Source organism: Erpetoichthys calabaricus, chromosome 10 (genome assembly GCF_900747795.2).
Source record: "Erpetoichthys calabaricus chromosome 10, fErpCal1.3, whole genome shotgun sequence".
NCBI classification, from domain to species: domain Eukaryota; kingdom Metazoa; phylum Chordata; class Cladistia; order Polypteriformes; family Polypteridae; genus Erpetoichthys; species Erpetoichthys calabaricus.
The window spans coordinates 74,489,744-74,514,835 of record NC_041403.2 but is presented as its reverse complement, the minus strand read 5'-3'; the positions used below and the strand labels follow the sequence as shown (position 1 = coordinate 74,514,835).

Here is a 25,092-nt window from a genome sequence, read left to right as displayed (position 1 = left end):
TTCAAGCATTGTTATTAAACAGAATATAATAATAAATATGAAAGGACTTGTTACTAAATAGTACTATAACCCTTAGTAGGAACAAAACTAGATACTTACAAAACAAGTTCAAGTTTTATTTACAAAATGTAAAAAGTACATTAGAACTTTTATTCATATTTGTTGTCAAGGTAGCAATACATTTTAAAACTAAATGAATAAAAGGATGAATTTGAAATGGTATATACAGTTTCAGACTATGTTCAAACATAGTCAATATATCAATATAGTATGTAATACATAACGTATGACAGATGACATCCTCAGAGTTAAAGAAATGCAGTCAGACAATTAAGGTACATCATTTATTCACAACATGCATACTATTGGTGTAAAAATACTTTATAAACTTTCTTGTCTGGGATTTAATGGTACTTCCCTGACTATAAAGGTGAGATCGTTTTGTATCAAGGATAGAGTTTTGTAATATTCTATACTAGACAAAGAGCCCGTTTTCACAACATAAGATGAAACGGGCACGAGTTTGTGTCAGCAGTGTATGAAGAACAAATGATAAGTAACGAAGAAGTTGTTTTGTAATGATTGTAGTCCGCTTTACTCATTACTGTACAGGCTTGTACTGTTGGTTGATGAATTTTCCAGGCCTATAGTATAATATTGAATGATGAATGTTCCAGTAAAATATGGAACAGTAATAAGTATAAGCACCACAAACCTGATATAGGTGTATTGAATGAATGCGTAATTGAATCAGAATGCGTAATTAGGCCTCGAGCTGTAGTCGAAATCGCCTTTCAGGCCTCTAGAGCTTTAATCGAAGTTGCCTTTCTCTTTGAAGTTTTGCAGCCGTAAATCCACCGCCTGCCGCGATGTTGGGGTTGGATGTCGGTCTCGTAAGGTTTTTCGGGCAGCTGTGCAGAAGGCGACTGCACATTCGGCTTCGGACGTGCGCAGAAGGCGACTGCACATTCGGCTTCGGACGGACGTGAGTGAGTGAGGAGGCAGGCGAATTATGTATTAAGATGTTTATGTGTCAGGTGCCACAAGCCTCTCAATGACTTTTCTGACCTCCCTTAAAGTGTTATATAACACAGTCGGCACTTTCTGCGTATTTATAAAAGTTTACACTACAAGGTATAGGATGTCCCTAGGTTTGCGATCAAATAAAGATAGAGAGAGTCAGGGAAGAAATTAAGCCTCATGGTTATTAATTATAACAGTTTTTTGTTTTTGAACTTCACAATTTTAACAAAAAAATATTTTATTTTGACTTAAATGTGTATGACTTTAAGCATACTTCAAAGAATTTCATGAAGCAAAAAATCAATAAAGAACAAAGCAATTGGAAGAGTAGTTTTTAGTTGAAAAGTCAATGGATGCATGGTCTTAAAGATGTGAGAAACTACAGAATCTGAAGCATTTGACAGTTTCCCACTTTTCCTTCATGAATGCAGACCCAAATGAAGCACTGTGTCTCCTCAAATCCATTGTGAATGTTTTCGTCTTGGTGATATTAAGAGATAGGTTGCTCTCTCTATAACACTTTGTGAGATCTTCTACAATATTCCTGTGTGCAGCTTCATGGAATCTCATGGTTATTAATGATCAATGCACCACTGTGCTGCCAATAGAAAACTTGGTGTGGTGACTATACAATACAGTATTTTGCAAGAAACTCTGATAGCTTCTTTACAAAAATTAGGATCCAACTTCAGATGGCATTAAAAATACATATAATCAATGAATAGCACACCCACCTATGAGTGTTAACCATTGAGGTGTTTAAGAGCAATGTAAAGTAAATATGCACTTACCAATAAAAGCAGAAGGATGAGGACAATTGAGAACTATTAGCTTATTCACCATCTCTGGGTAATAGATTGCAAACAACCAGGCAATCATACCACCCCAATCGTGACCAACAAGGTAACATCGGTTATATCCTACAAAAGAATAAGAAAATGTTTGAAAACAATTATACTGAAAGCATTCAAGCTAAGCACAGAATCCATGTTTAAAAAATGTGACTTCAACTTATTGCCCACCCTAACTACACCAACTGGCCCACTAAACATAAAGTAGATGAACTGTAGGTGCCACATTGGCCATCTAACAGGATATTACTGGGACAAACACCAAATGATTCACTTGTAAACCATACTATTAAAATCACAAAGTAAACAGCAAATCAGAACAGTGTTACAAGACCAGTCCAGCAATGCACGACCTCTGTATTCACTTCCTGAATAATTACTGTGTGCAGAGGCTCTTTGATGTGGCAAAAGTTAACAACCAGTTCCTTGGTTTTGCTGATGTTAAGATGCACACACTTTCTGCACCAAGAAACAAGGTTACCCACCTGATTTCTATACTTTGTCTCATCTACCTTATCAAAACTCCCCATAAGTGCAGAATTATCTGAGAATAATTCCGCAAATTACATGTCCTGGTGTTATGTTTATAGTCTGAGATGTTCAGAGCGAAGAGAAAATGAGACAGATCTGTTATTTGTGGTACTCCGGTATTGCTCACATTTCTATCAGAGACATAGTCTTTGGGTATCAAAACTCATTCATATTCATGACAGGGTTGGTTTTAAATACTTTTGATAGACAATCACAGAAAGAAAAACATACATCCTATTCAATCTGCCTTCAAAACATGACAAGGCAACAACATGTCAGCACATCAAAACAAGGCAGCAAAATGCAACAACTCAAGAATGATTAAAATGTTTAGAAGTAGGCTCTGATGGCATTATTATTAATGTACTGTACTTTAAAGAGCAATGCACATCATTTTTCTGTTTTGATAAAAGCTAACAAAAACTTAGTCTCCTTTCACAAAAAAAAAAATTAAATTAAAAATATTTTGCATGCAATACCAACAAGCTTATTTTTCAACACATTTACATCATCAGAACAACAAAAAAGAAAGAAATCCATTAGTTTGAAAATGATTCTAGTCCACTTTAGTGCTATATTGGCAAAATTGTCACCAGTTTAACAATACAGTATGAATTTGGTCTATGAGTGCACAACATGAACATGGGCTGATCATATAAACTTTATATATTATGTCCTTAGTTAAACATGGGAGGATTGATAGCAATCTCAGCTGTAACATAATTTGAAATACCATTAGAAATTTTGTACACAGAGATAAAACCACATAATACAAGCTTTATCCTGGAACTCACCTAGGTGTTCAACAATGTCTTTAATGTCAGCAACCAAGTAATCCAATTTATAGTTTTCCTTTCCAACTGGCATGTCAGATTCTCCATATCCTCGCATATCTACAGCTACCACTCGGAATTCGCTCTTGAATTCCCGAAGCTGATGACGCCAGGAAAACCTAGGAAGAAAAGCAATTCTTTTCATCATTTTAAAACAGTTGTTTCTTTTCAAAGTTGTGGATAGTAGCTCCTATTTTTATATACTATCAGTTCCCAATCTGAAGTTGATAAAAATGCAAACTAAGGATATTTAGGAGACACAGAAACACTGCATGACTTAAAATGCCTTCAGTTTCAGTCTCTTCAGTGATTTTGCATTTGTTTTGCACTGCACATGATAGTCATTGATGTTAAAGTCTCTTTATTATAAAAAAAATCCTGTGGGAGGGAATGGCTAGGAGACGATACGTGATCTTCACGTTAAGATCACGGAAGACAAATAAAAGACCCGCGAGATGAAAGAGAATGGCCACGGAGCATCTCGCGGGGATATAGAACATGAGATTTTTGCAAGACACACCCTACTTACAAGCAATATCAGAGCACAGCCAGCATAAAAATCAGTAGTGTAAAGGCATGCAGCACACACAGATCCAGGGGTCTCAGTGTATATAAAGCATATAAAGGACAATACGTTATAAATGAAACGTCGATGACTAAAAGATCGCATTAGCGCAAACAAAAGCAAATTAATCATCAGAACCAGGTGTAATTGAAAAAATAGCAGGACAAAGTGAGGTCAGAAATAAAAAGCAAAGAGCAGAAAACAAAGTCTTTATGCCTTCGCATCATTCAATGCACAAAACGTAGATTTACACAATAATGGAACATACGCTATGAGAATCTGTGGTCCCGCAACAGTTAAAGCAACGGCAAGTTTAATTTCAAAGAAAAGACAATCCGGTCAGGTGTATATTTATGATCACGGAGAAGCGATCACAACGTGAGCAGCAGAGACACAAAGTGGAAAAAAGGACAGCGGCTGTACAGGCTTTAAAATGATCGACAGGCAGCACGACAGCAGCTGCCACCCCCCCTTCACAACGTGAGCAGCGTTATACATCCTGGAAAAAAGAGATTTAACCACACCCGCAGCCGGAAATAAAGGACAATCACTGTTTTTACAACGTCACGCGAGACAAGGCAGTGAGCCATCATTTAAAACAAGTCCACAGACATCTAACCAAGCAGTTGTTGGATTGCTTTTGGTAGACACGCATCATGTGCTCCCAGCTCTTAACACAACGACATGCGACAAGCAGAACAGGCAGCTCACCAGCAGCATAAAGACAGCAGATGATCTGACGGCATATCCTTAGCATGCGTTCAGCCAAAACACCCCCCCCCCCCCCCCCCCCCAACGTGAGCAGCGTTATACGTCTTGCGAGAAAGAGTTGTAACCACGCACGGGGCCGGAAATAAAGGACAAGTATTGTTTTTACAAAAGTTTTTAAAGTAAAAGTGAAAATAATGCATATGTAACAATTCCCATGAAAATAACAATCTCTTTAAATTGTATATCCGGTAAACCAAACATGGGGTGGGCGAGTGAAGCGAGCAGGGGGCAGAGCCCCCTAGTTATTAAAAAAACAAATTTAAAAAACTAAGAATATGTTAGTTTTCGATGACAACAAAAAAATTACAATAAATGGTAAATATTTAATCACAAACGGCATCCCTTCATTTAGATAATCAAAATTATTTTGATAACAACTTTGGCCAATGTTATGGTTTCAAATGATTTTAGTAATATCATGCAAAGTGAGTAAACTTCAATAAAAAAACGAATTAAAAATATAAAATAGAAATATGTAATGTACACAAGGCACTGTTTCCCAGTGAAAAACAGCCCTTATTATATGATGTTCGTTGAAATTCTTAAAAAATAGTGTATTATATTCCAAGCTTTAATTTGATGGGTCTTGAAAAGCTTCCTTATTCACTTAACTGAAAGAAAAATTGCTCTTGGAATGCTTTATTATCAGAGTGTCAAAATCATTAGCTTACCACCCTGAAGTTAATTCAAAATAAGGCAGAAAGAATTCTATCTAGAACTGGAGAGACCTTATATCTCCAGTTCGAACTATGCTGACTACACTGACTTCCATGTAAAATTTCCAGTTGAAAATGACTTACCTCAATTACCTTACTGAAAATATTGATGCCTACATTCCACAGCATACATTTCAATGTCAAAATGAAGGCCTGCATAAAATTCCAAGAATAAGCAGGCTGAGCCTCTGTGAATCTGGGACTAAAGACTTTTGAAATAAATACTGGAAATATGAAAAAAAAAAAAGTTTTTTCCTTTTACCTTGTACTTTTGTTTTTGTTATATATTATTTTGTTTTGTATTCTGACTGTTGAGTATTTGAAATTGGTATGAAACAGGTTGTACCTAAAACTAGAAGTGTGCTTCTTCTCCTTCCCTTTGTTAGTTTTATAAGAATAAATTACAAGTATGGCACAGAACAATTGACTATGTCATAATACAGTATTTCATATGAAAGATACTAAAGCATTTTGAGGGCTATCTGTGTCCCAGTATACATATTTAGAGATGACGTTATTTAATACTTTCCAAAATCTAAAGAAGTGCTGGACAGCTCCTAGAGTTGAAAATGTATTTTTGTTTTAATTTTAAATAGGACAGGGGTCAGCATCCTACGGCACGCGTGCCAAGCGTGGCACTCAGAACAATTTTAAATGGCACTCTGATTAAATTGAAATATAGTAAAAAAAATTTATATTTTAATTACAGTGCACGCGTTCATGCTGTCACCCACGTTTTGCGAATGTGACTCAAACGTAAAGGGAAACCATGTATTCAGAGCAGGCTGTGGTACATTAAACAACCCTCTTGTTACTATTAAGTAATATACTGCCGTAAAATGACTCATGAAAGACAAAAACTTGATGTTCGCACTTTTCAAGACTCTTGGACGAATGAATATGAATTTGTACAACAAAAAGCAGTGTTCTCCCTAGCATCTTTTAGCCAGGCGCACCGTCCAGCTAATTTAATTGAGCGTCCAGCTGTCATCATGCATGACATTGTGAGATGACAGCCGTAGATCTACATCTGCAGAGATGGCAAGGGACGAGCGGGCAAATACTTTAGAAGCAGGATCGCAAGTGGCGAGGGGAGAGGTGCAGAGTGGGATATTGCCGATCACTCCATGCTGAACAAGCTAATAGCGGGGATGAGGCGGAGCGGAGTTCACAAGCAAGGAGTATGGGGAGCTGGACGGGTGAGGGGGGCTGTACATGCTAATAGCGGGGACGGAGTGGCAGTTCACAAGAAAAGAGGATGTGGAGGTGCGAAAGGAGGACTGATAAAAAAAAGACTTGTGGAATCAGCCTGCCAGATATCAGAAAAAGGGCGTCAGGAAGTGACATCTCTGTTCTCAGTGTCAGTGCATCTGTGTAGCATACAGCTGCTCTCTTCTTGTTCAGTACATAGTGAACCAATATATTTTTATATATATATATATATATATATATGTATATATATACAGTATACAGTTGTTTAAGCATTAGGTGTGTTCTGTGTGCAAAAATCCTCGTAGCACTCACTGTGGTTCCTGTTAAAGTGACTCTCTCTGCCATTTTTATATTTGCTCAAACTGAGGGCTTTGTTAAAGTGACCCCATCTGCCATTTTTATATTTGCTGATACTGAGGATTTTGTTAAAGTGACACCATCTGCCGTTCTTATATTTGCTCATATTTGGACCTGCGTCCATATTGCAAAAAGTGTGCAGAAACCCTTGTAGCACACACTGTGTCCTGAGCAAAAGTTTTGTCACTGAATTGCTGAGGGTTTTCTTAAAGTGACCCATCTGCCATTCCTTTTATTGTTCATATCTTGCCCTGTCGTGGTGCAAGTGTGCATTGAATATCCAACAGGCTCCCACTTTCCCTCTCAAAAGTCTTATTCATAGGTACTGTTTTTTCCAAATATTTTACCAACATGAGTAATAAAAGTGTTCAGAAAACAACACTGCTCAGTAATTTCAGGAAAGAGACGCCACAAACTAATGAAGGTGCGGCGTCAACTCCTGATGTGGCAATTTCAGACAAAGACATTGAAGAAGCTGGTCCATCACAGGAAATCTCTTCAGCACACATTCTGCCAATTGATAAATCTAAGCACCGCTTATCCGGCATAAACAAACAATGGTTTAAAGATTTTGACTGGCTAATGGTCAAAGAAAATGGTATGTGGTGCTCATTGTGCATGAAATATTCAAACAAACACCCCCCAAGGAGGGAGTTACCTTGGGTAAACGTTCCATGCACAAGAAATCGAAAAGAAAACTTGCTGGACCATGAAAAAAGTAAAACGCACATTGAGTCTTCTGCTGACCTTTTAAGAAAGCGTGTACTAGAGCAAACTGGAATCGGTCAAATTGAAAGATCTCTATCTGTGTTCAATAACTTACAGAGAGATGCCTTTGTGGGAGCTTTAAGATCCATGTATTGCTGGCAAAAAATGAGTTGCCACATACAACGTTGTTTGAAAAGCTGTTGGAACACTGTAAAGAAATGGGATGTTCCTTTTTACAACATCTCAATGTCGGTAAAAATGCACATTACACCTCTGAAAGAATAATGCAAGAGCTGCTGGATGTCTTAGTATCAGAAATAAAGTCTAACATACTGAAAAATATACACGCTGAAAATTTTTTCAGTATTCTGTGTGATGAAGCCACAGACAACTCAGTTGTAAAACAATTAATTATTTACATTAAATATGTTTGCCAGGTCACTAAAGAGGTCAGAATTAGTTTTGTATCAACCCACAATATTATTGATGGCAAAGCGGAGACTATAACCAACACACTGAGTAAGACTATGGAACTCTAGGCTTGACAACTGCTAATCTGGTTGGACTAGGGTCAGATGGAGCGGCTGTTATGATTGGGATAACAGAAAGGTGTGCTAAAACTGCTTAAAGATAAAACATCTGGACTCTTGGTCAACTGCCACTGTGTAAACCGATTGGCCCTTGCAAGTGCCCAAGCAGCAGCTGCTGTACCTTATTTAACAAAACTGAACAACATCTTAAGGCAGCTATTCTATTTCTTCCAAAATTTTTCAGTTAGGTTGGCTGGTTTAACGGAAATTCAAAATATTCTGAACATTCCCCAGATTGATCTGAAAATGACCAGTGACACTAGATGGCTGTCTCATGATTCTGCACTACAGTCACTACGACAGTGTATGAGGAGTGTCATAGCTGAGGCCACTGAACGAAATGACATCACAGCTGAAGAATTAAGCAGATGTATTAAAACGTACAATTTTGTTTCCTCTCTGATGATGCTTTCAGACGTATTACCTTTGTTGTCCAACTTATCTAAGGCTTGGCAAAGGCAAGATGTCAATCTTACCGAAATTGAGCCAATTTTGCTCACCACAAAATTGTCCATCATGGAGTTGAAAGACACTCCTGGGAGATATTTTCAAAGCCTTCATCATTGTCTGGCAGAAGAATGGTCAGATCTCCGCATTGTTTATACACAGAGTGATGTAACGTCATTCAAAACTGCAATATATGATAAATACCTAGAGACAGCTGTCAAGCACCTGGATGCAAGATTCCCTGACATGCCAATTATTTCCAGCTTTTCAAAAGTTTTTAATGCAGAAACTTACGATTCAAGTGAGTCTGCTGAAATTCTTTTCGATCATTACTCCAAAAATGGTAGCCCTCCAATTTTAAAATATGAAAGTAGCAGGCAAGACTGGACAGTTGTGTCAAAAATGATCAGAAGTCAATCATACAAAGACTTCAGTCCAAAACAGATTTTACTAAAAATGGCAACGACATCAGAGCTCTAAGAGTCGTTTCCAAATTTAGCCAAACCAGCTCATGTTGGGCTAGTGATCCTAGTGAGCACAGCTGAATGTGAAAGGGGGAAGGGGGTTTTCTGCCCTGAAAAGGATCAAGACATATTTGAGAAATTGCATGAATCAAAGCACGCTAAATAATCTCATGCTGATCTCCTTGGAGGGCCCAGATCCTGGGGACTTTGATTATGGAAAAGCTGCAGACAACTGGGCTTCTTGGAAGAAAAGAAGAATAAATATTTAACTGAAGACACCTTCTGCATATGCAACTTGGCTTTGAAGAATATTTTGAAATTTTTCTTCATTAGGTTTCCCATACTTTTTTTTCCCATTGTTTTCACTTTTCTTCCCAACAGCGACAAAACTTGTGCCTCTTGGTTTATGTCATACTAATTGTTATTCAAAATTTCTGTTAGGGTTGCATGATCCTGAATTGGATACTTCTTAAATTTAATAAAAATATTCTGGCATAAGTGTCAAACCTTAAAAAAGGAAGTCATATTGAGCATTGGAAAATAATTAATAATAATTAACTAATAAAAATAGTGCACATTTAATTTTCCCCACCACCAAATTTCCCCATCCCGCTCCACCCGGGTACTTTTTCATGCCACCTGGCTGGAAAAAATTTCTGGGGAGAACACTGAAAAAGGGTCATGCTGTGTGTGCATTATGCTGTGAAAGTGTGTGTTGTACGTCAAGTGTACAAAGACATTATCAAACTAAACATCAGTCCACGTTTAAAAACTCTGATGAGTAAAGTGAAGCTATAAAAAGGGCTGTTTCTGGCTTTAAGAAACAAACTACTTATTTCAATCAAATAATTGGAACCAAAAATAAACCCACTGAATGCAGTTATATAATTGCTTTGCATTAATGGATTAATAGCTCTGATTACTAATAAAGAATGATTAATCATATTAGAATTCTTAATATTTTTTTTCTTATTCAAACTCTGTATTTTGTATTGAAAGAAGTTGTAATTTATCATTTGTCATACTATTTTTAATAAATGTGTTGAAAATTAAAATTTGACAAAACATTCTTTTCACATATGATCCTATGTATTTTAAAATATTGAATGACCAATAATATAAGATCCAGTTATAATAGGCTTCAAATGTATGCCCATTATAACCGGACCAATTCTGATACTATATACTGTATAACAAAATTGGTATAATTATGTCAGCACGTGGAATAACATTGAAACATAGGTTCGGCACGACACCGCTGAAAGGTTGCCAACCCCTGGAATAGGATATGCTTTTCACACTATCACTAATGGTTGGATTGGGACTTTTATAATTGCATAAAGTAAAGCAATGCAGTCTAAAATATCATGTTTTTACTATGCAATATTATACCACTCTGTAATACTCCAGACACTGATGTAAGTGGATAAGGAAAATGTGGTTCCAATGCTGTTTGACTGGTAGGCAAAGACTTTGTCTCAGTATAGTCTAAATGTATTAAATATTTCAAAAAGCAGCCACTAAGTGCCTGACTCAGAACAAAAGCAATATCCTTGGTGCATCTTTACTAGAGTAATCACACTGGATTCATATCAGATCAAATCCTATTTTTTTCAGTATTTCAAAGGCTAACTATATACTTCCAAGTAAGGGTTTATATATTTTTGTGGCTTATAATCTCTTGGCTGTATTCCTATTCATAACATCCTCTCAGCACATACAAATTGTGGTTGAATATCAACATTTTATCGTTGTGTTTTTAGAGCTATTATATCTGCATGAGCTCTCTTAAACAGAAACTATAACATTTTTTTGTACTCTTATTATTGCATCAGTTTATTTTTTTAATTATTTTTTATCTATGCAAGTCCAGTCACTTTCAAGCCCTTCTCAATGTCTTTAGTATAGAACAAAAAACAAGTGTGTAAAAGTATTTTGCTATGTTTCAATATATCTGTCTAGTGTTTTGGCAGAAAGCATTTCAAACTTATCAATTAAATCAAGTAGACCATAAGTTTCAAAAGTTCTGAATTCAGATTAAAATGTCAATTATATGTCAATATTTTCCAATAAAAATCCTACTAGCTTGTTTCGCATAATGAGTCTTTCTATATAATTCTGTGCATTTTTTTATTAATGCCGATCTCCTACATTTAGCCCAATTAACTACTTTAAATATATTACTGTGTAATCCACCCATTTTCTGATCCACCTTAGTCTGTTACTATGTACCAGGGAGTTGGAACCTATCATCAAAGCATTAGTAGATATTCAACTCTCTAATATATTACTCTGAAAGCAAAAACACAAAAAATCTTGTTCACTGTAAGCTGTAATAACCAGATAGCCTGTTTTCCCATGGATATAAAGTTTGTTGGTTCTCTGCCATTCAACCTGTCCATTTTCCCTTCTGCATGATTACCACACAAAAGGGAAATACAATATTGCTTCTAATACACAAAAACTGTCACAGAAGCTCATTATTTTAATCTGAGACTGACTTTAAGACTGCATTGTATGTTCTCTGGTAAAAAAGCTTTCCTTACAGAAGACTGAAGTTCACAGTTGTTTCTAGTTCTGCATTCAGATCCATGCTTTGCAGCTAACTTTGGAAGAGTAATGAGAGAAAATACAGGGATGTACAAAAGTAGGTTTACAGTTGCGAGTATGTGAAACACAGAGTTTCTTCTTGTATTATTACTTATTAATTAATTATTGTATTATTTATTTGTATTATTTGTGTTCTTATTTGTTTTCTTCTGCTTACATTTATTGCATTAATAAAGCGATTGTAATAAACATCACCTGTATGTACAGTAAACTGCAACTGTGAACCTACTTTTGCACACCACTGTATAAATATAATTTGCTGTATAGTATTTTATCCATTTGACCCTCTTTGCATTTGATAGGGTAACATAGTTACAAATGCAAGTCAAACATGTATAAATATGCTATTATTTTTGGTTTAACTCAAGAGATATCTCCTATGAAGGTCAAACATGTATAAATATGCTATTATTTTTGGTTTAACTCAAGAGATATCTCCTATGAAGGTGATAAAATCAATAGAGAATTTGCTTTTCATATTAAAAAAAAAACATAAAACGTTCTTTCATTACAAGGATTGCAGTAGTGCAGTGGGTGTAATTACTGTTTAATAGTGTTTTGTGCCAGGTGCAGCCTCTCATTTGAGTGTATTCTGTTTGTGTGTTCTCCTCAGTTTTACATGGGTTTTCTCTAGGTACTCTAGATTCCTCCCACAATCCAAAGACATATTCTTAATATGAATATTGGTATTATATTGCATTAGTGTGGATGTATGAATTTCAGCATACCCTGCTGTGTTGTAAAGATTATTGATTATTTTCTTACTGTATAACTGTTTACTGGGCATTCCATGACCCTGAGAGTAAAGAACAGTAATACCGCACATAATAAAATGATGCATCATAAAATTGTCTCTTAACAAACAGCAACATCATTAGAGCTTTATTGGGCATGTGAAAGATAGATAAAGAAACTTTCATATTGGAAAAATATTTTCCTACATCCTACATTACCTAAATGGGTCCTATTTGAAGCAAGTGTGTTTGTGTGCATGAGTGAGTCTATCCAGGGCAGTTTCTGGCCTTGAGCCCAGTGCTGCCAGATTGGCTCCAGCCCCTCGTAGTCTGAATTGGATTAAGTGGGTTTGACCATGTATGCATGTATATAAAAATATTTCTAACTTCTATAATAAAAACCTCACTCTCGTAGAAATATTCCTAACATATTTATACCAATCCATCAGACATTTTAAACTAGAATCCCTAGATGAAAACCTTGCAAACAAGGCGAGAAGATATAACAAACACTTGACAAAAACATAACCATTGCCCCAAGGGCTGTGGACCCTATCTGTTGTGTTGCTATGCTATCCAGCTCTCTACAGTATATCCTTGTTTATTTTCCCATTTAATGCCATTTAATTAATCTTTTACTTTCTCTATGGATACTGATTACATTGTTTGTTGTTAGTTGGTAAACCTTTCTCTGCACATGGGAAAAATATATTTCCTACAACGTACATATTCCATTGAAACTGAATCACTGCCAAAATGTCACAGTTTAGATAAACAAGGACTCAGCATCACATGAGTAATATAGATACTAAATAAAAACAAAATATTGTACATGTTTCATAAATTAAAACACCTAGGTCAAAACCTACTGTCTCACTAAAGCCTAATTAGTATAAAAAATTCTCAGACCAGCTAAATGTAATTAATGGTGGTAGGTGGCCAGAAAGAAACTAAGAAAACTAAGAAACATAGAAACTAACTTTTGGATGCAGCACCAGTCCAATGTATGGTCCACTCATACATACATCCATATTCACACAGCATCCATTTGAAATCAGTACTTATACTACATACACATCTTTGGAAAATTGTGGAGAAGAAATCATGTAAACAATGGGAGATGTTGGATCTGTTAGAATTGGATCTTAAGGGTGAAAAAAACATATTTAACAGCAAATTTCAATGCTTTACTTAGTCCACCAAGCTCATTTAAGAAAAATAGATTTTTTGTTGAATGAGTTTTGAAAATTCTAATTACCATTATTCAGAATATATATCAAGTCTGGACTTGTGTGAGCTAACTAAATAATCTAAAATACCTGTTATTGTAATTAATACACATATACCCATGCAAAATGTTAAAAAAAAATTAACTGATGTAGAATAGTATTTTTCATGAAAAGTGCCATATAAAAGAAAAATTGATTATATACTTAAAAACTTTCATTTGATTAGAATGGATTTATATTATGTCATTGTCATTTAGGTTAATCACAAAAATTTTATGTAATTTATCATCTCTTGTTTTTATTACCAGAACTCTGGGAATCCATGGAGAAACAGCATCAAAGGCTTGCCTCGCTCACCAGCTGCAACATAATGAAAACGAAGCCCAGATTCCTAAAGGAGTAAAGGAGAAGGAATAATTATGCATTGTATTTAGTGCTCATATTGGTATTTCAAATTTTACAGTTGAAGAGCAAAGAACGAGTTCATATTTCTATTACAACATGCACAACTGGGTTTCTAACAAAACGAGTGCAGTAACCATCTCTCACACCTAACCTATTTAAAGATGGATACCAAATTATCTGAAACCTTGCTGCGACAAAGATGTACAAACATAAAATTCAGACTCTACCATAAAGTTCATGCAGAGGTACATTAAAAACAGATCTAAATGTTGTCATGCATGTTTTCCTGAGGATCACCTCTATGGTTCAACTAAGGTAAGCAATACCACACCAGGACAAGAGGGGGTGCTAATGCTAATAGTTTCTTATCTTCCACCCACAGCTCCGAAAAGATACCCAGTGAGTGCACCTATCTCACCCACCACAATACACAGAATAAGCCACACCCCTTTCAGACAAGGCTATATGAAACTAAATGGCCCTGTATTGCGACACTGATGGAGCTCCTGTAAGTCTGTGTCCAAATCCTTCCTGCTATTAAGCCACATTGGGCTACTGCAGCTGACATTTTAATTGTGCAGAAAGTGGTGATTGGAGCAGATGTCAATGAACATGTTGGTGAAGAGAACAGAGGAGACGAGGAGGGGATGGGTAGGCATGGTGTCAAGGAGAGGAATGAAGAAGGTCAAAGGATAGTGGATTTTGCCAAAAGGATGGACATGGCTGTGGTGAATACGTATTTTAAGAAGAGGGAGGAACATAGGGTTACGTACAAGAGTGGAGGAAGATGCACACAGGTAGATTACATCCTATGCAGAAGAGTCAATCTGAAGAAGATTGAAGACTGCAAAGTGGTGGCGGGGGAAATTGTAGTTAAGCAGCATAGGGATGGTGGTCTGTTGGATGACGTTGGAGATCAAGATGAGGAAGAGAGTGAGGGCAGAGCCAAGGATCATATAGTGGAAGTTGAAAAAGGAAGACTGCAAGGTTGAGTTTAGGGAGAAGGTGAGACAGGCACTGGGTGGTAGTGAAGAATTACGAGACAGCTGGGCAACTACAGCAGATGTAGTAGGGGTGACAGCAAGAAGGGTGCTTGGTGTGACATCTGGAAAGAGGAAGGAGGAAAAGGAAACCTGGTGGTGGAATGGGGAAGTACAGGAGAGTATGCAGAGGAAGAGGATGGCAAAGAAGAAGTGGGATAGTCAGAGAGATGCAGAAAGTAAACAAGAGTACAAGGAGATAAGGCACAAGGTTAAGAGAGAGGTGGTGAAGGCTAAAGAAAAGGTGAGATGTATGAGAGGTTGGACAGTAAGAAGGGAGAACAGGACCGAGCTGAAAAAGATGTGCAGCAGGTTAGGGTAATAAAGGATAAAGATGGAAACATACTCACAAGCGAAGAGAGTGTGTTGAACAGATGGAAAGAGTACTTTGAGATGCTGATGAATGAAGAGAATGAGAAAGGGAAGAGGTTGGATGATGTGGAGATAGTGGATCAGGAAATGCAACAGATTAGGAGGAAGTAAGGACAGCTATGAAGAGGATGAAGAATAGAAAAGCTGTTGGTCCAGATGACATACCTGTGAAAGCATAGAGGTGTTTAGGAGAGATGGCAGTGGAGTTTTTAACCGGATTGTTTAATGGAATCTTGGAAAGTGACAGGATGCCTGAGTAGAGGAGAAGAAGTGTACTGGTGCTGATATTTAAGAATAAGGTGGATGTGCAGGACTGTAGTAACTACAGGGGGAAAAAATTGATGAGCCACAGCATGAAGATATGGGAAAGAGTACTGTAAGCTAGGTTAAGAAGTGAGGTGATGATTAGTGAGCAGCAGTATGGTTTCATGCCAGGAAAGAGCACCACAGATGCGATATTTGCTCTGACGATGTTGATGGAGAAGTATAGAGAAGACCAGAAGGAGTTGCATTGAGTCTTTTTACCTGGAGAAAGCATATGACAGGGTGCCTCGAGAGGAGTTGTGGTATTGTATGAGGAAGTCGGGAGTGGCAGAGAAGTATGTAAGAGTTGTACAGGATATGTATGAGGGAAGTGTTACCGTGGTGAGGTCTGCGGTAGGAGTGATGGATGCATTCATGGTGGAGGTGGGATTACATCAGGGATCGGCTCTGAGCCCTTTCTTATTTGCAATGGTGATGAACAGGTTGACAGATGAGATTAGACAGGAGTCCCCGTGGACTATGATGATTGCTGATGACATTGTGATCTGTAGCGATAGTAGGGAGCAGGTTGAGGAGACCCTGGAGAGATGGAGATATGCTCTAGAGAGAAGAGGTATGAAGGTCAGTAGGAACAAGACAGAATACATGTGTGTAAATGAGAGGGAAGTCAGTGGAATGGCGAGGATGTAAGGTGTAGAGTTGGCGAAGGTGGGTGAGTTTAAATACTTGGGATCAACAGTACAGAGTAATGGGGATTGTGGAAGAGAGGTGAAAAAGAGAGTGTAGGCAGGTTGGAATGGGTGGAGAAGAGTGTCAGGAGTGATTTATGACAGACGGATATCAGCAAGAGTGAAAGGGAAGGTCTACAGTACGGTAGTGAGACCAGCTATGTTATATGGGTTGGAGACGGTGGCACTGACCAGAAAGCAGGAGACAGACCTGGAGGTAGCAGAGTTAAAGATGCTAAGATTTGCATTGGATGTGACGTAGATGGACAAGAGTAGAAATGAGCACATTAGAGGGTCAGCTCAAGTTGGACTGTTGGGAGACAAAGTCAGAGAGGCGAGATTGCGTTGGTTTGGACATGTGCAGAGGAGAGATGCTGAGTATATTGGGAGAAGGATGCTAAGGATAGAGCTGCCAGGTAAGACAAAAAGAGGAAGGCCTAAGAGAAGGTTTATGGATGTGGTGAGAGAGGACATGCAGGTGATTGGTGTAACAGAACAAGATACAGAGGACAGAAAGATATGGAAGAAGATGATCTGCTGTGGCGACCCCTAACGGGAGCAGACGAAAGAAGAAGAAGATTAAATGGGTTTTACCTAGTTTTTGCTCAAACTCCTACTTGTGGTTTCCTGTGGTCTGTTGATCGATTACAGCAGGGGTCCCCAACCCCCGGTCCGCGGCCCACTACCGGTCCGCAGCCGTCTGACAGCCGGGCCATGAGCGAACTGCCGGCAACGGCGACTCACTCAGACTTTTCAGAACGCTTGGTGGGCGGGGCTTTGCAGTGGTGCAGAGAGAGGAGAGAGACCGAGGTGAGAGAGTATTACAACAAAGTATTTTTATGGTCCCGACAGTTTCCCCATATGACATGAGTCTATAGAAATCACGTTACTACAAAGTACATTCAACAGATGCTTTCATTACAACGAAGTGACCTTGAAATGCTTGAACGAATCATCCACAGAGCAGTTAGATCTGTGATCGCAGCTCAGTTGTGCACGTTTGCACAACGATCCCCAAACAGAAACATTGTAAAAAAATCTTTCTTCGAACTTTCCTCGTACTGTTTTTTTTTTTTTTTTTTTGCTGTTTTTGTTGTCTGTGGTTTTCATTGATTCCTTTTGCTTATTGCTTGTCAACATTTGAAAAACATCCATTGGAATTTAACTCATTGTCCCCCTCCTATAGAAACGGCAGACACGAAAAAAAGATTGCAGTGTTAATATTTGTGATGTGCAATCTGTTGGATTGGCAAATGTAAAGCATATGTCTTTGTTATATGCAAAAAAAGAAGAAAAATCTCAGATTGCAAACGTATGCGAACTGCTTAATAACTTTAATAACAATAGAAATGTTATGTAAATTGTGTATAAAACTGCCCTCCCAACCAACCCCCCCCGACCGGTCCGTGGAAAAATTTGCATCTAATAAAGTGGTCCTTGCTGTCAAAAAGGTTGGGGACCACTGGATTACAGCATACCCTGCGTTGAATAAGTAACCTGAAGAGACTGGAGCCACACCTACATCAGTGGCACTCAGCAATGAAATGCTAATGAAGGTATTCCAATTTATAATAATTATATAGCAAAAAATCGAAAACACAATCTTACCAGTGGAAAGAAGTGAATAGCTACTACAGTATTTTAATTAATTCTAATGTTTTGTTAACTTAAATTATTATATATTTAAAGTATTCTTTTTCATGAAAAGGGAATAATGAAATTTTGTTTAAATCTGAATGTATTAAATGTTTGTCTCAGCACTGAAATCATTATATTAGTACACAGTACTCTTGTTACAGTTTTTGGTGGGGCTTTTCGGTGAGCAGTGAATGCCCCAGATGGCAGATGGGGAAAGACCCCAGAGACATGAGGGTTTTCAGTGAATAAGATTTATAACTGAACAAGGAGTCGTTGACTGTAGCAAAAGTGAGAAAGGGCATGACTGAGTGGACTCATTTTTAAAAATTGTGGGAGACAATGCCATCCTTGTCCTTCGGAGAAGAACAGCATGCACACACACCTATTTCCAGCATCTAGAAATAGGTAAACAACAGTCACAAGGAGATGTGCAAAGATATCATGATGCTGACACGGAAGTGAAAAGACAAAGTAGCATGGTTGGAACAACACTGTGCAGATATACAGTAGGTGCTTGACTAGTAAGTAACAACTTACAGAAGGCATGTAATGTTGTACCACTACCCCAGGAGCCTCACTAAGCCCATGATGGCTCTCATGAAACTGCGGCCCCCACGTGATCTACACAATGGCACTGACAGAGACGTAATCATCAAAACAATAAAATTATAAACAAAAACAAAAAAAGGAAAAACTTTTTACACATTCCTGACAGACTTGTAATTCAAAGTGCCCTTAATAAGAATAAGAAGAGTCTAAAGTTAAGGTATTAGGATAATACATCTGACAACTTGCAGATAAGTACTACTATGCAACCAGAGAGTCCTTGATAGAAGTAAACCAATTACCAGATAGCAGGACAAGGAACAAAGGATGGACAAAGTACAACAACTCAGATAAGATCTTTAAGGCTTTATATTTCAGTCACATCTCAGTTTAGAGTTTACATCTTGCCTGAAGAAGGGGCCTGAGTTGCCTCGAAAGTTTGCATATAGTAATCTTTTTAGTTAGCCAATAAAAGGTGTCATTTTGCTTGGCTTTTCTCTACATTCATAATGGCTAACACAGTACAACACCCCAGTACTATTTCAGTCACAGAAAGCAGAATGAATCCACAGTTGAGAAATAGCATCATATGATCAATGGTACTTAAGACAAATCCTGAGACTTGCCATGAATATATGCCTGACCTTAAGGTTACTATTTTGGTTAGTATTTATTTATTTACTATTTTTTTAAAATAGTCTTATTTTGAATGTATTTTATTATTTTAAAGGCACCATTTGCTTTTCTTGGGCAACTCCATTTTGCAGTATTAACAGAATCAGAATCACATTTTGGAACTTAACACAATGTCACATACAAATAACATACATAACACAAGTTAAAAAAGAAAAACTTTATACAAAGTTGAAGAATAGTACAATTATAAAGGAGATGTGTAAATGATAATGTTTAAGTGAAAGTATGAACGTATAGCGTGCATGCACGTGCAGAAACATATATGTACATAAACTATACATCCTTCATACAGAATATGACAGAACACATGAGAGGGCTAATGCTCTGAGAAAGAAAATGTTTAGGTGTCTGTTAGTTTTACATTTGATTGACCTGAAGCATTTACCAGAGGGGAGTTTTTGGAACAAGTGATGAGGTTGGTGAGATGAGTTTGTGGTGATCCTTATGACATGGTTAGTGACATGAGATGTATGCAGGTCTGCAACAGATGGAAGAGCACAGCCAATTATTCTCTCAGCAGACCTCACAACACGCTGTAATTTATTTTTGGAGTGTCCGTTGCTGAACCAAACCAGACAACAATGGAGAATGTGATTACATTTTCAAATACTGTATTTATTTTTAAAACTGAACTACGATTGGCTGGGAAATTTTTATTTTCTTTAGTTGACGCAAAAAGTACAACTACTGCTGGGCCTTCTTAGTGATTGAAGTGGAGTTAATGTCTCAGCTGAGGGTGTTTGTGATAGTTCTGCCAAAAACATTTAAGGATTCCAACATATTAACTGCAAAATCATTAATTTCTAGTAGGAGAGGTTGTAACTGCTGTTTGTGAAAATCAATGACCATTTCCACTGTCTTGGTGATATTGAGGAGCAGATTACTGGTAGAAAACCAAGACTCAAGACAAGACCCTATCTGTAAGGTGTTTCATTACCATTAGTAATTAGTCCAATAATGGTACTGTCTTCTGCAAACTTAATGATTTTTACTGGAGGATCAATGGGCCTAGAGTCATTGGTGTACATTAAATAAAGTAGGGGGAAAAAGTACACAGCCTTAAAGGACACCTGTGCTAATATAGAGAAAGTCTGAGAGGTGGGAGTTCACACAAACATATTGTTTGCAGTTTGTCTGAAAACTGTAAATCCATCCAGGCTTCAGTTCAGTCTGTAGAAGTTTAGGTAACAACAGCTCAGAGGCAATGGAGTTAAAGGCTGAACTGAATTCTACAAACAGAATTCTAGCATAGGTTCCTTTACAGTCCAGATGCTCTAGCACAAAGTGAAGGCCCATGTTAATGGCATTGTCCACAGATCTATTTGCTCAATATGCAAACTGAAGAGGGTCAAGATCAGAAGCAGTAACAGACTCAGACAGGTTAGAACAAGCCATTCACATATTTTCATTAAAACTGATGTAACAGCAATAGGCCTGTAATCACTAAGGCAACTTATTTTATCACTTTTGTGAACAGGAACAATAACAGAAGATTTAATCCAATATGGTACAGTACACTCTACAAGAGATTGGTTAAAGATGTCTGTGAAGAGAGGAGCAAGCTGCCTGGAACGGTGTTTGATTGTTGCAGGTAAGACAGAATCAAGAACAGCTGACTTTTTATAGTTCTGTGTTGCAAACAGCTTTCAGACATTCTATACCTTTATTAGAAAATGAAGAGTGGCTGGTGTCATTCCTGATGTAGATTCCTTAGTTCTTAGGTGAACCCATGACTTTCCATTGTTGTTAATCACAATAGTTTTGCTGGGAATGCAAACCTCATCACAGGAGCTCATATACGATGAAACAGTGTCAAGTCAGCTCATGAATATTTTCACAAGCATTTTTAAAAACATCTCAATCAGTCCAGTCCAAACAATCTTGTAACGATTCAACTGACTCATCAGTTTATGAACATATAAATTTTCTTATTGGTTGAGCTCATTTTAGCCTTTGCTTATAATTGGGTAGCAACTGTAGCATCACATGGTCAGAATTACCCAGCAACACGTGAGATAAAGCCCAGTATGCATCCTTTATAGTGCAGTAACTGGGATCCAAAGTCTACCCAACCCTAGCTGTTTGAATCCAGGAAGTTTGATGGCTAGGTTAGCATTATTAAAGTCATCGTCACTTTAAACGGGGAGTTCACCAAATTAGTGATGTAATCTGCCAACTGCTGCTGCACTTCATTCACATTCGCCTCAAACAGGATGTAAACACCAACGAAAATTATTGAAGAAAATTCTCTAAGTGAATAGAATGGCTTACAGTTAATAGCAAATAGTTTAAGATTCCTGGAGCAGTGCTTCGATAATATGGAAATTTCATTAAACCAATTTTTATTAATATATAAGCAGACTCCACCGTCTTTTTACTTGTTACAATGATCAGCATCTCTATCTGGTCTGCAAAGCAGAAACCCCTACAGTTCTAATGCAGAGTCAGGAACTGATGCCTTAAGCCATGTCTCCACAAAGCAATATGCTGAAAAGATAAAATAATCTTTACTTGTCGTTAGAAGAAGATTGAGTTCTTCTATTATGTTCCTCAGTGATCTGACATTAGCTAAAACTAGACCGGGAAAAGGTGTTTGAAATGAGCGGCTCCTGAACCACATGACAGACCCCGTGCACTTCTCTATTCTCCACTTCAGGTGCGAGTTACCTGGCTGGGTGTCCAAGATTACAGTCAGAGGGTCCATAAGTTGTAAATCTGAATGTGAGTTTCCTTGACTGGTGAAGGATGAATGACATCCGATTCAAATAGATAGGAGCTGATCTTGTGTGTAAGTAATCCTCATTTTGTTGCAAAAGGCAAAGTTGACAGACAAAAACAACAGAAACATAAGCAGCGACCAAACAACTGTGGCTACCCTGATCAGCACCATTGATCATGGCATGGGCGCCACTATATAGATATACCTCCTGTTGGTGATAACATGGGTGTGTTGTGTGTGTGATATCACCTGGATCGGGCTACCATGTCATTGCACTGATATTATATAAGATTGTGTTGGACAGCACATAATGACCATGTTTTTGGAGTCTCTTCTTTAAAACAAAACAACATCTTTCTTAGTGATATAAAGAAGTAATTAATCTAATCAGTTTTATAGACCTTTGTCTTTGTTTTTGACTTTGATTCCTGTATGCACATCTAGATTAGTCACCAGTTTTTACAAGTGCCAAAAACTCTTTAACTTGAAACCACATTAAAATATCTCTGTCACACTAAACCTATGTATAAGTACCTAAGGTAGTCTGACAAAGATATCAAAGAGTGGTGGGAATGGAGGTGCAGGGGAAGAGAAACCAAGGGAGGCCAAAGTGGAGATGGATGGATAAAGTAACAGAAGATCTGAAGGAAAAATTATTGACTAGTGAGGATGTGGAGGACCAAGCTGTTTGGAGAAGGATGATCAAGCACATCGACCCCTCATTGAAAAGGGAAAAGATAAAAAGCAAGAAGAAGAAGAGAATATTTAAAGATGGCATAGTAAGGAGCTCCTGATAGTTGGGTTTGAATGCTGGCTGTGGCTGTGTGTATTTACATGTTGTGAACTGGTGTTCAAATGAGGCCTTCCAACCAGTGTTACCAGGCACATGAACTTGAACTTGAAGTTCTCTAACCACATGACTAAGAATCAGTTCGAGTCAAGAAATCTTTACAAAGGCACAGTACGGCCCATTGCTCTACACAGCAATTAGAAACATAGCATGGCTAAAAAATACATCACAGACACAAGAAATCAAATTCTAACATACAGTATACAAAGATAAATACATAACTAGGTTTAAAAATAGGTGAATCACCTCACTCTCCACGTAAAGTGCCCTTCCCATTTTGCCAAACCAGCCTAATCCTACACTGAAGAGGTGTGCTTTTATACTTTAAAAGTCAATCAGGCACAAAGCATGAACCCCGCTGTTGAATACACCCTCATTCAAGCACTTTTCTATTGTCAAACCTGACGTCAAGTTAGCCCCCTCCCCATCTAAAATCATTTATGTATACCTGTTTAACACAGCCACCCATCGAAATGCTAGAGGTGCCCAAGAGGACATCCTGAAGAGCCTCTCTCTCAAATGTAATCCCTCAAGATTATTACAAGAACCTGCTGAACTCTTAAATAACAATCTTCAGCTCCCACCCAATGGCACTGAAGCGCCATCATTCAGAGTGGAGTAATTCAGCACAGCCCCCAACAATCCGATCCTTGACGATGAAAGTCTTTCTTAAAAACGCTGCGCCCTCTCAACAGGGGACCTCAGCTAAAACCCCGACTGTGAAGTGAACCCTGTGCACCTGCGCCATGAGATTCAAGCCCGATCGCACTTGACACGGACACTCCATTCAAAGTAAAAACTCCTGCGCCAGACAGTCCCTGACACTCCCAAGTTTTCTTGGTCTGCACACAAATCCCACCGTCCTTCGTATATAGGAATGCCGCCAGGACTCGAGGCAAATGCCAGCGCGGATAAGGAAAGATTGGCCGTGCACGGCGCGGGCTCACCTTAATTCTCACGTAGCAGTGAGTGCCCAAGGACGTGTCATTCAAACAGGCGGGCGCAGTCTCTCGGACAGTCCACTGGAAGGTTTTCTTGGGCCTTCTGACAACGCTCCACACAAGTTTGAGGAGCACGATGCAGGTGCAGAAAACGCAGAAACCGTAAACGAGAGTCCAAAAAGCCAGAATCCTCATCCTGCACGCCAGGCGCACGGTGAGCAAGGCTAAACTGCGGAGCAGCCTCGCCATCTTTACACTGAAGAAGTGGCGAACGCTGGCGAGAGGATTAGGCGACGTGCGCTCGCTTCGCGACCGCTTTATTCTAGGAGAGGCTTTTTATGAATGCGGGCGCTCAGCAGTGTAGAGGCGCCTCATGACCAGGCGCTGTCACTTCGGTGGGGAGAGGCTAGGTAGAAGCTGGCTAAGTTGAGAATTCCAAGAAACGGTTAAAGATGCAGGCGTCGGGAGTCACGCTTGCGTGTGACTTGGGGGGCAAGGACGCTGGTGAGCAGGTAGCTTTCGGATTCATTAACCTGCATTTCCGCGGCGCTTAATCGAGCCGAGGCTGAGGGGCACTGTCACCGTGTCAGCTCGCTCGCAGGCACGTGATTTTGTTTGTTTTCTAGCAGCCTGACTCCTTTGGGACTTTAGCAGCACTTTCAGTCACGACTGGGGGCGCTGGTTTCAAGGGAGCGCTTAACTGCCGATTAACGGAATGTTTTAGTTTAACTCTTTACGAGGATTAATTGGCAATAGGTGAAGAGTAACGGGAATTCTGCCAAGATGAAGCCGCCGCGTGCGGGTTCAGCTAATCTTCAAACTGCACGGTATCGGATGAAATTCCTTTTATTTTTTTTGTCATAAAGCATTTTTTGACGTAAATCATTTTAAATATGCACAAAAGTCTCTCTCTCTCTTTTTTCAATCAGCCGTCTAAAGAAGCCACAAAATGCCACACGCCGTGCAGGGATGAATTCATAAAGCAGGTTTTACGTAGTGGGGTAGAATCCCGTTCCTCTGCTGATCTGTGGATACCCGTTGTTATCCAGTACATATTGCAAGAGAAATATATTTTGTTTCACGATCGTTTTTCCAGAAGCAAAAAATGACAAATAGATTGTCCCCTATTGTTTTGTTTTACCATGTATGCCAATTAAAATAATTAAAGTAATTTCAGAAATCATCTTCGCCGTTAACACGTTGTATGGCAACATGTGCCTGAGAATGGTTTCATTTAAATTCAGATGCTCTT

The 25,092-nt window shown here is 38.3% G+C and overlaps 1 protein-coding gene across 2 annotated transcripts in view; it reads right to left on the bottom strand.

Annotated features, from left to right (window-relative positions):
• Positions 1-24,561, bottom strand: part of ephx4 (epoxide hydrolase 4) — a 64,206-nt gene extending 39,645 nt beyond the window's left edge. Inside the window, exons 1-4 of one of the 2 annotated variants that reach the window (XM_028811436.2) lie at positions 23,847-24,561; positions 13,947-14,032; positions 3,200-3,357; positions 1,815-1,943 (exon numbers count right to left, since the gene is read on the bottom strand). In XM_028811436.2, the coding sequence (XP_028667269.2) occupies positions 1,815-1,943; positions 3,200-3,357; positions 13,947-14,032; positions 23,847-24,089 (616 nt within the window). In that variant the 5' untranslated portion in view covers positions 24,090-24,561. The remainder of the gene's footprint in view (positions 1-1,814; positions 1,944-3,199; positions 3,358-13,946; positions 14,033-23,846) is intronic. The other variant, XM_028811435.2, reaches the window with a different exon arrangement.
• Between the last annotated feature and the right edge of the window lie 531 nt (positions 24,562-25,092).